General features: G+C 36.2%; 1 protein-coding gene across 1 annotated transcript; it reads right to left on the bottom strand.

Annotated features, from left to right (window-relative positions):
* Positions 1-292: 292 nt before the first annotated feature.
* LOC113294130 (65-kDa microtubule-associated protein 1-like) lies at positions 293-1606 on the bottom strand. Its single transcript, XM_026542548.1, has 2 exons — positions 1403-1606; positions 293-1231 (listed from the first exon to the last, which is right to left on the bottom strand). Exons 1-2 carry the CDS (start codon positions 1604-1606, stop codon positions 293-295), a joined length of 1143 nt encoding a protein of 380 aa, XP_026398333.1.
* Between the last annotated feature and the right edge of the window lie 10424 nt (positions 1607-12030).

Raw genomic sequence — 12030 nt, 5'->3', positions numbered from 1 at the left:
GACAGTCGATATTTATGTTTTGGTTACACAAATTCAATTCATCATTCCAAAATCCACTGGTGAAGAACAAGATTAAATGCAAAATAAATATTTTACGTAACATAAGCAAACAACTAGCTAAAAGAAACAACTGAGAAAAGATCTACTCAGCCAAAAACAAACAACTATGTAAAGTAATCCATAGATGATGCCATAGAAAAACGTCAACAAAATCAATCATCAACATCTTAAGACTTCGGACCATTGTGGAGACTTCCATGATATTTGGAACAGTTTTATCTCCTTTTCTAAATTACCCAATGATATTCTTCCAACCACCATCTGATATGCATGATGAAATCCATGTTTCAACCTGACCCAACAACAATTCTTTACTGCTGCCAGCCTCTACTTTTGCTTTTATCATTTCATCTGGCTTGAGGAGAGCCATTGTTTTTCCTCGAGTAGACATTATTTTACGTTCATCATTCATCTTGCTGGCTTTTAGTTTAAGCCTTTCGACCTCCAATGCAGCATGCCCGATCGAGGAAAGGGAAAGGGCTTCATGGACGTTGACTTCATCAACTGTAGCTGAGATGTTATCGATAACATCATCAAACGAATTTCTTTCCTCCGTATAGGTATCCATGAAGCTCCACAAATCAATTAGCTGTCTTGCTAGGTCTTGAAGCTTTTCAAATCTCTCTATCTTCTCTTTCTTTAGATGTTCTACTGCCTTGGCCAACTTTAGTAAAGTTCCAATATTGATACTCTCGGATCGTACCTCCAGAAAGTCAGTTAAGTTTGGTTGTACTTCATTAATGAAGCTTTGGAAGTCCATCCCCAATACAAAGCAGAGGTCATACACAGCGTCTACAAGGTTACGAACCTTTGAAATTCTGTACCTGTCACTCGTTTCTTGAAGCTTCTTGAGTTCAGAACGAAATTCATCCAACTTCTCCAAAGACAAGTCATCCTCGTTATCAGTGGGAGTCTCTGCATGTTCGGTAAGTTTCGAATACCCAGCAACTTTCCCACATATCTTTCGAATCTGTGATTGTACATCAGAAAATTCATCCTCCCTTTTTTCTTTCAACACCGATAGATGTTCTAGTTTTAAGCCTATATCTGCCAATTGTTTCTTGATTGTCCGTGTCGGCTTGTCAAATATAGTTCTCTCTCCGAGAGCTGAACCAAGCCTAGAAAGCTCAATTTTTGCATCAGCTAACGCCCGGCAAAGGAATGATCTTGACTTTGCAGCTTGGTCAACTTTTCTCTTGTAAACATCCAAGCATTCCTGGTCTATTTGATGCAATATCTCATGGCGTTTATCATCTTCCTCCCCAACCTCGTGCCATATTTGCTCTAATCGCCACAATAAAGTCTCACGAGTGGTGTCTGCCCAAAATGCATTTTCAGAAACCTGGGTAATAAGGTGTGCTCTCGACTTTGCAGCTTGATCAACTTTTCTCTTGTAAATTTCCAAGCATTCCTGGTTTATTTGAAGCAACATCTTATTGCGTTCACCATCACTCTCACCAACCTCATCCCATATTTGTTGTAATTGCTTCGATAATGTCTCACACGTGGTGTCTGCCAGAAATGCGTTCAAAATCTCAGTCGGCATACCATCTAATTGCTTATCTGCAAGCTCTGGATTCTGCTTCTTGGGTACTGCAGATCCTTCCTCTACCTCTTATAAACCCTGTAATGCTTCCTTCAATTTATTCAGGGTAATTGGTCCGTCATCCATCTTCTTTTAAGACCAATCTGGCAACAAACTGTGCAAGGATGTAAAAGGAATCTCTTTATCTCCAGTTAATCTGTATGAGTTGTCTACGGAAATTTCCCCAACACCAGAAACAGCATTCCGAGTTCTATAACTCTCTACATTTGGCTTTTTACTGGGGCCAGCAAACTCTTCTTATTCCGTGATACTTATGTTAGACACAGCCAGAGTTGCATCAACTAGATGTTGCATTGTATTCCAAAGTTGGCGCATAAGGAGTTCCTTGGACAGATCCAGAGGGAACTGCATCCTGCAAAGTTGAACTGCCAGCAACGGCACTCCTGTCAGCACCAACGGGTTTCCAAGCATCAACCCATGTTCGCTTTCCTTTAGGGCGTTCCTTTGTATACCCCCGAAAATGTTAATAGTACCCTCATTCGTTAGTTAGGTTAGTTATAATTCGGTTAACATAAAAATCATGATCTTTTGTGGAATTTTTTGATAGCGGTACCCCTGACTTTCCGTAGCTAAAACAAAATGCCTAAACGGTGAGGATCCAAAATAGAGAACTTCTGTATCTTCTTCATCCCAACTAAAACTCCAACTACGCGGTGGAATCTGTATGTTATATTGTTGTTGAAACCATTCTAAATCTTTTCTAAGTCCTTATGATCTCTCCAATCCTGTCCTTCTAAAGTATGCATCTACACAAAATTAAAAAGGCCCCAGAATTTTTATCATAACCGAAATCAGAAGAAGGAAGATAGAGCAAAGATAAGACACTTACAAGAAACATCTTTAAATTCATCGGTAACCATTTTTAGGGTTTCAAAAACAAGATTGTTGTCCACAAGGTGTTTGACGAATCCTTCAATACTTAGGATCCATGTCTTACCACTCCTTAACAATGGAGGAGCTGAAGTTGAGGTTGTCATTGGTGTTGCAGTAGGAGAAGCACCGGTGGTGATGATTTCTATTCGATTCTCCGCAACCTTTTTACCCTAAAATAAGTTGCGAGTATCAAATCTACCAAACCTTACATCAAATTTCTAAGTATAATCAAAACAAAAAAATATCCCCAAATTTTTTAGGGTTTATTGTTTATTTTTCCTTATTGATATTTCTTTGCTTGTTTCGTCTTTCCTCCCTTTTGAAGTAATGATCCGTCTCTTCGATCTTTCAAGTTACAGAAAATGAAGATAGTAGCAGGTTTCACGATGATTTCTGTTTGTATACTTGGGGGTATACAACGTTGACAAATTTGATGGGGTAGGAACAGAAGTTTTAAGGGCACAGGGATAAAGGGGTATCGTTAACATTTCATGGGGGTATATAAAGGAGCACCCTTGTTTTAACCATAAGATGCGGATTAGCTTCTTTTACTAATTTCTTTCGCTCAGCCTCCAAATCTTCCACCATTCCGCCAATTACTTCCAAGCCTTCAGGCACCAGCAGTAAACGCCCAGTCCGAACCTTTACATTTCGAATGACAACCTTCAAACCTGCAGGAGCTAAAACTCGAAGATCTTTGATAGGTCTGTGCTCCACACCAGACACAGATTGAACTCCATCTGTCATATACAACATCAGAGTCCTCTTAATCCCTGAAGGTACCTCCTGAAACATATCTTCTGGACGAGAATTTATATGATCTATCTTATTAACTTGGAGAACATATGGACCGGGAAGATCAACTAGATGCAAAGTAGGAACATTCTTAGGAAGCACACCAACACCGTCGCCACCACAAGACAACTTCATATCAGATAACAAAAACCGCTGGAGGAGGAGTTTCCCTTTCTGAGCATCATTTAAGTTATTAAAATCAGGGATTGTGTTACTCAACTCAGAAAGACATTGATCCAACCAATTTATACAAAATTTCAATCCAGATTTCCCAGGAAAACTATCAATCATGAATTCAGTACTCCTTTCTGAGGAACAAAGTGGATCTTGAGTATACTGAAAAGAGACTTCTGACATAGTCGCAATATTGACTGGATTATTACAATTAGGGTTAGGGTTTGCGTTTGCGTTTGCGTTTGCGTTTGAAGGTATTTGGTCTGAAAAATATGCGTATCTAAATGTGACGCAGAAGTAAAATTAGTGGTAATGGTTTTACCTAAATACCACCCATACTTTTCCTACTACCCACATACTACAATATAAAAATAAAATATCCCTTGTATGCGTTTTCTTTAATGGTCAGACCCCATGAACATTTTAGAAAACTAGGAATTACCAATAGGTACTATTCTAGTGTTCTTAGTTAGTGGCAGGTCCATCCACTAAAGCCCAGTAACGGTAGGTCCATAATTAAAAGAAAAGAGAAAAATGGACCTAATTTTTTAAGCCCAGGTCCTGCACACGTGTGTAAATATTACGTGCATTTTTAGAATTTCCAAAATAGCCTTTACTATATATAACAGAAACATAAGCCAATTTCTCTCCATATTCTTTTTCTTCTCAGATTCAGTTTCTCTCTCTCTCTCCCCCTCTCCCTCTCCTCTTCTCTACTGATGCGGGAAATCTTGTTTTTTCTTCATTCATTTTCTTCATTCTTTAATTTCTAGTTTTTTGTATTAGGATAATTCTAGTGCTCATTAGATCTGATCTCATCTCATCTGAGTATTTGCTTGTTTTTCAGGGAAGGAGATGTGTTTGGAAGGAGAGGAAATCGACAGCTTAAACAACTCTTGAGACTTCGTGGATTATTAGAACGATTATCTATTGCACTCATTGTTCTTTTGATCTGTTGTATCTCTCTTTTCACTACTTTCAAGAGTACTGCCAATCGCCCTGGGATTCACTCCGGTGTAAGTTCTCTCACACTCTTTAACTCATTTCTGTTTCAATTCGCGTTCATAGACATGAATCAAGTTAAGCCCCAGGTATTCAGCAAAAAAGATTTTTATATTTGATGAGATTTAGGAAGAAATTATCATCATCAATCAAATTATTGTTATATTGTGTGCTGGACACAATCTGAATGATTGGAAATATTGGGAATGATGATGGTGATGATATGAATGGGAACCTATTTTCTTTTTCTTTTTCTTGATCTTGCATTGTTTGGTGATTTTTTCGATCTGTACATACATATGGTCCTTTTTGATGTTTGATTTTTCGATCTTCATGCTTGATTAGTTTATTCTCGTGAAAATAGGTCAGATCTAGATGGATCCTCACATTTTTTGTTTATTTCGTTATGAGATTTGCCTATACTAGTTTCTTTTTGTTAGTTTTAGATTTTTTCACTTTGTTTTTCTTTATGAACCATCAATACATATATGATGTACTGGTAGTTTTTGATGAAAATAGTTCAGATCATGCTTGTTTGTTGTTACAAATTGCTTGGATCAGCAGTACATATATGGAATACTGATAAAAATTGCTTTAATTTTGTTGTATTTATAGTTTTTTAAATTTTTTTTTTGCTTGATCTAGAAGTACATATATGCAATACTGAGATATAACTGTTTTGATTTTGTTGTATTTGTAGATTTATAAGTTTTTTTTGACATGCAGTTGATTTTTACTTATGAATCATAGGTACATATATGGAATACTGAAAAGAACTTCCTTAATTTGATTATCTTTTTGTTTTTCGCTTCAAAACAACGCTTGTTTGTAGATTCAGATGTTATTATCCACAAGTACATATGTCAGATACTGATATGAAGTGTTATTTGTTGTGTTTGATTCATAGTTTTGTCACCTTTTTAGTCTTATCCTTCAGTAAGTATGTTAAATACGGTAATATGTCTTTCGATTCTCTTATTTTTCGTAGATCTGTCACCTATTCTTGTCATGCAGTTGATTTGTAATTCAAGAATCTTTAGTACATATGTCACATAGTGATAGTAAGTGCTTTTTGTTGTGTTTGATTCAGTACGTGTGTGAAATACTGAAATAGATTCTAATTTTGTTGATGTGTTTTACGCGGTACGTATTCATATACAGGTTTGTACTCGCCATTTTGCAGGTACAACCATGGTTTAATTTCCCTCCTTTTGGTATTGCTTCTTTTTCTCCCGCTGATGTACCTATGAAATCCATGAAAAGTAGATTACTGTGTAGAATAGGCTTTCATTGGTGTTTCCTTTTGCCGTGTGTTGTTTTTGCTGCTCAAAACCACCGTTACTCCATTGGTACTGCCTTTTGGTATTGCTTCTCAACCATATGTATCAAACGACATCAAAGTTGGCTGGGAGACAACCGGCCGTTGATGATGAGCATATGGAGTTGGTACTATGGTGTTGAGATGTTAATATTGAACTAAAGCCCCAACTGCTATGGAGTTGCATTAGCCAATACAGTCTCCATGAGTCGTGTATACAAATAACTAACCTTAAGTTAATTACTATCAAAGAATATTCCTATCTTGCAACGATTGTCGTTTTTAAGAATGCATTTTAGCTCCAGTCTGTTCTCCCTGACACCAATGTTGATCTTTTTTTTTTATCAACTCTATATACAACTAAATGGTTAATCATTTCTTTATTTTCCTTTGCAGGAAGAGTCGACCAAAGATGAGAAAAATGCTATTGAAAAATCGCCACAATAATAGGGATATTCCGGTGTAGAATGATTGCTCTCACAGGTTTGGTTCAGTTAATATGTTAACTTAACTTTCTTATTTATCTTCTGGACAGTTGTTAATGCTGACTAAGTTGAACACATCAGATGAATCAATGGTTTTGATAAAGCTTAGGAAATGAGCATAAATTGGAGACATGGCGTAGAACTCAGGAATTGATTTAGATGTCTTTGAAAAGAATTCTTCTTCAGTGGAACATTAATTGATTTTTCCATGACCATTGTCTTCTATATTGATATTAGCTGATTCAGGAGTTTGGGTTTTTCTATTTTATTATCCTATCGAGTATATATTTCCATGACAATAATAGAGCCTTGCAAGCAGATTAAATTTATTAATATGTGCGCATATCTGAGTTGCATAACAAATGTGACATAGAGAACTTTGTTGTTGGAACAGATGTGTACTTTTCTCAGTAACACTCAAGGTTGGGGTTCCTTCATTGATCCACCGAATTGCAATCCCTGTGCTTGCTTAAAACCATTTTTATTTTAGATGTTAAATTAATGTCTCCTGCGTTTCAGATTCGGCTCTTCTTAGATTTGATTAAGCTACTGCTGATAAAAAATTTCTCATTATGTGGTAACAATCGACAGGTAAAATCATTGATAACCTCCCATGGTAATTTGAATTTAATTACACCCCTTTTAAATTCTTTATGGCTATGATTGAGGAAAACTATTAATGTTAGCTTCGGGGTAAAGCGCAGCTTATGCTGTAAATGTCTTCTCATTGTTGATGCTAATGTTTTTTTTCTTTTTCTTAATGTATTAACTGTTTGTGTATTAGATGCTTTGGATTAATGGCAGGGGCATCAAGAATGCCAATTATGTGCTTCCAGTTTAGTTTTTTGGTTGTCGATTAACTGTAAGAAACTAGCAAAAACAAAAAACATGGTTGCACGACTTATTTCAGCAGAAGTAATATAGTTTTTCAGTTACATTATGACTGGATTTCTATGAGATTGCTGCCTTTGTTGACCAGACTTCGATGTATTTCTGCAGGATTTATTGGTGGAGACCGCGACAGAGCAGGATGGCTCAGTCAGTAATATCACCGTGCAGCCCACAGTTTTCCAGGTTCATTAAATTCTGGATTTATTGGTGGAGACCATTTGTCGTGCATTATGAGTTTTATTTGCATTGGTTTGTATGGTTCCTCAAATTAGACTCTGTATGTTTGGGCATAAGTTATGGCCCCTATGATGAACGTTTTAATTTTTGTGCGTCTGCAGGCATTGACACTAGCAGTACGTAAAGCGAGTCAATCTATATGCAGTTAAGAAGAAAACGATAATAGAAGATCCTTGCTTTGCCCCCAGAAGCATGGCAATACAGTCGAAGAAAAATTATAATCATCACAATGTATGTGATGTAACACGTTTTCTAATTTATTTATCATTGATTCTTACAGATTTGTACTCTACCTGGAAGCAGTGCAACAAATATGTACTCGAATTTGTAAGCATTCAGATATATAATCGGATTTGTAAGCAGTACGACAGATATGTACTCAGATTTCTAAGCAGTGCGACAGATATGTACTCAAATTTGTAAGCAGTGTAGCAAATATGTACTCGAATTTTAAGCAGTGTACCAGATATGTACTCAAATTTGTAAGCAGTGTAGACACACACGTATGGTAGTAATGGGCATTATGGACATTTTCATGTTTTAATTAATTTTGGACCTCCGGATTAGAAAAAAATCCGGTTGGACCCTACTATAAATAACTATATGGGCCTAGGACCAAACAAGAAATTTTCCTTTACAAAATCACTTCTCAAGTGATGAAACCTATTATCAATGCTCATTTTTTTCACTTTTCCCGTTTCCTTTTTTTATTTTATTTTTTATTTTTGAAAGGAGGCCCATTTTAAAGAGGATAAACCAGATTTACCCCAATTTGTGTCTTATTAATAAAACGACAATTGAAATTCCATAGTAGTAGTGTTGTAATCGGACCTTGATAAGGTTTCATCGATATTCATTTCCTTCGTTTTACATATGTACGGTAAGGTTCATTTACTCGAGTCTTTCTGGAGATGTTTTGGAGTTAGGTATATGTGAATGTGGCATTATGCATGCGATCGCTGATGCATTTGGCTGCAATCTAAAAGAAACCATGCAACAAGTTTCTTTTGAATTTCAAGAATCTGGAGAGACCTCGGCGTGATTTTAAAAGAATGACTTTTTAGGGATCATGGTTTTTTTGAGGGGACCATAGTTTTATTAGGCCACCTTTCCTATAGTTATAAGTGGTGTCGTTGAAATGACTAACCTACCCTTAACCTAATTTAATTTAAAACGAACCTATTAACCACCTATATATATAACCACCACCGTCAACCACTGCCAATTACCACCACCACCACCTCCGATTATCACCACCACCAACCACCGATTACCACCACCACCTCCTCCCACCACAACCGCCCACCACAGCCGATTACCACGACCACCAACCACCACCACCGCTATGTATATAGCTTAATTTAAAACATTAAGAAAGATATTCTCACAAACCCATTACTTGTCATTCATTTTTGGTTGAATAAATGAGAAGTAATCACCAAAATGAGTTGAAAATGGAAGTTGCAGAGAGGTTTAATGTAGGTTTTTTTCCAGAAAAAAGTTCGGTTACGTCTCAAAAAACAAATCTCAGCCGAACTTTTAGTTTGGTTACGTCGCAAAACGTTCGGTTTCATCGCAAAAAGTTCGATCATCACGAATTAATTTTTTCTTAACCGAACTCAGAGTTCGGTTGATTCGCAAAAAATACTTTTAACCGAACTCCTTGTATTAGAACAACACAAGTCCATAAGTTCGATTCCTTCGCAAAATAAGGATATCACCGAACTTTAAGTTCGGTTGGTAGAGCAATTTGATATGTAACCGAACACACAAGATGTACCTAAATAAATTTTTAAGTTCAAAGTTCGGTTACCTACCCTTTTATACTAGGTAACCCGAATATAGCACTGTAACTTTGGTTATTTTTTTTTATCGATGAGTTCGGTTAGATACGCTTTTGGATAAAAGTTTGCGAACCAACCGAACTTCTTACACTTGGAATAATTTTTTTAACATAAAGTTCGGTTGGATAGTTGGTTGGTATGAACTTTGCGTACCAACCAAACTATGTACAGTTGGTAAAATTTTATTTTTATGTAAAGTTCGGTTAGTTATTGTTTGCAAAGCAACCGAACTTCTAGACCCTAAATTTCGGTTACATTGCGGGAAAACCAAACATTACACTGTACGACCAAAAACTCCATTAACGAGCGAGTTCGGTAACCTGTGTATTTGGAAAACGTAAGCGAACTACACTTTCAGGTGTGTTCGGTTACATGTTCTTGACATATGGTAACCGAACTGGCCCAAATCTACATAAAAATTTTCATTTTTTTGAAAGTTTGGATCAATTAAACCAACATTATCTAAGTTTGAAGCATACCTGATAACCCAAATCCTCTTCCTCCGGTTGTGGTTGGTAAAATCCATCATTTTCATCTTGAGATTGAGTTTGGGGGAAGAATACAATCACCATCTAAGAAATAACTCATATCCGGATCATTGTGAAGATTAACAAATACTCTAGGAGAGGAAGGAGATGAAGATTCAGATGTGCTATCATCAATTGAATCATCACTTGAATACTCAAGATTAGTGAACTCATTTTTTTCTTTATTTTCCATGTTTTTCTTCTTCATCTTCTCTAACTTTACTCTCTCAATAATTCTACTTCTTTAGCTTAATCATTTCACTAATCATTACCCAAAATTAATCAGGAGGGTAGTTTAGGTATTAATATAAATATCTAGATAAGGGGTGACCTATATTTACTTCTAATGTCTTACTAAAAATAGAACCATGGTCCCAAAAAAGCCATGGTCCCCAAAAAATCACTTTAAAAATCGACAGTCTAGTACTGATACGTGGTGTTAGCTTCTAAACCTACTAAAACTAAGAGGCCATGCCCAGTTACATCTTTAAGTCGCTGATATAAATATATTCCTCTATCTTACAAAAACAAATGGTTTTGACACCATCTAACGGTTCTGGATGGTTATTTTTAACTGATCGACGGTTCATATTCCTTCTAAACTGCCTCTCGGTGCAAGAGATAAATCTCGGCTGAGAATTAACCCACCTCCAACGCTCCCATCCGACGTATGCGAGTAATTCAAAACGGCTTTGAGGCGCATATCAGGGTCTTTCAACGGGAATCAATGAAAAACGCATCAATGAGAATCAATGTCTCCTTCATTGTCATTTATAGATCAAAAAGAAAATGCATCGAAGTAACTCGGTGTTGTTCCTTCAAAGATGAATCTAAATAATAAAACCACACACATACTATCTCAATCCTAAAACCAGGTATGACTTTCTCTCTTTCTCAATTGGGCATCCGAAATTAGGTTTCTTTCTTATGTCACTTTGATTTGATTGCTACAATTCTGAATATGGATTTAATTTGAAAAAAAATTATGCATTAATGGATAATTTTTGTCTTCAAATTTCAGGAGAGTCAGTTTTTGAAATTGTTAGAGTTTATTTGTAGTCCATTATCTGGGCTTATGGAAGCTGCTACTATTGCTCTTTCTAATGGGGGAGTAAGTATTTTTATTGTTTAATTTCTTTTATTTAGTATTCGGATGAGATTCAACCTAGGCATGACAATACTGGAATCATCCTTCTTCGTGATATGAATATTATTTGGGACTACTCCATTGCAGTGTCCGTCTCTTGCATACCATCGATTTCATCATGTGTTGTGACTACTCTACTACCTACAAATCATAGATAATTGTGATTTTTGAATCTTTACCTTCCTTTCTATAGTTAATTCCCTCAGCCACAATGGAAGAACTGAAAGCTTTTTCTTCGTTGTAAGTCGCTCTTCATTCATTTAACCATCCATGGCATAGTAAGTCTAACAAATATGGAAAACAAATTACCTTCATAAACCCCCCAAAAAAATCTGTGCGTATTTTATTTTGTCCTAATCCTAGGATGGAGTATTTGTGAACTTCACATCTTTCTTGATCACACGTCCTGAGATTTTTGTTTTCATTATCATTAATTATCTATTGTCCTAGAAATGCAGCCTCTTCCGACGTTAGTAGGTTTGAGCCATTTTACTACTAAAACACACTGTAGCAGCATCCATGTGAGGATAGAATGGTTGCAAGATACATAAAGAAAATCATTGCATTACATGTTCAGCAGAACCCTGATTTTGAAAAAATCCATTTCCCTTTCTCTTATTTACGAAAAAGTTATGGAATGCAAAACGTACCACAAAATGGATGAGGACCAGGGTGAAACTCCACCTGTAGTGTTGATTCATGTCATGAGAACTCAGACTTAAACATCATTCGTGAGAAATCACAATCACCTTATATATAGATATCGCAATCACCTTATATATGGATACCAAAAATCTTATAGAGAACACCATGTAAACTTCGATAACCAAGAACATGAACAACATGTAAACTTCCTCACTTCTTCCTAACTAAACCCTTCAAAAGCCTGCTATTTAAAGAGGACCAAATACCATTAGCATAACTTTTTATCCTATGACATAATAATATAGTTAAACGGATTGGTAAATTTTGACAAGAATTCTTTTCATATACATGAAATTCTGACTGATCTTTATCCTTTTCTAATCAGTTTGCAGAACCAACTCCAAGGGGTCTTTGGAGTGAACAATT

Source organism: Papaver somniferum, chromosome 7 (assembly GCF_003573695.1).
Source record: "Papaver somniferum cultivar HN1 chromosome 7, ASM357369v1, whole genome shotgun sequence".
Taxonomy (NCBI): Eukaryota; Viridiplantae; Streptophyta; class Magnoliopsida; order Ranunculales; family Papaveraceae; genus Papaver; species Papaver somniferum.
Note: the sequence above shows the minus strand (reverse complement) of the source record. Positions and strands in the feature narration are given on the sequence as shown.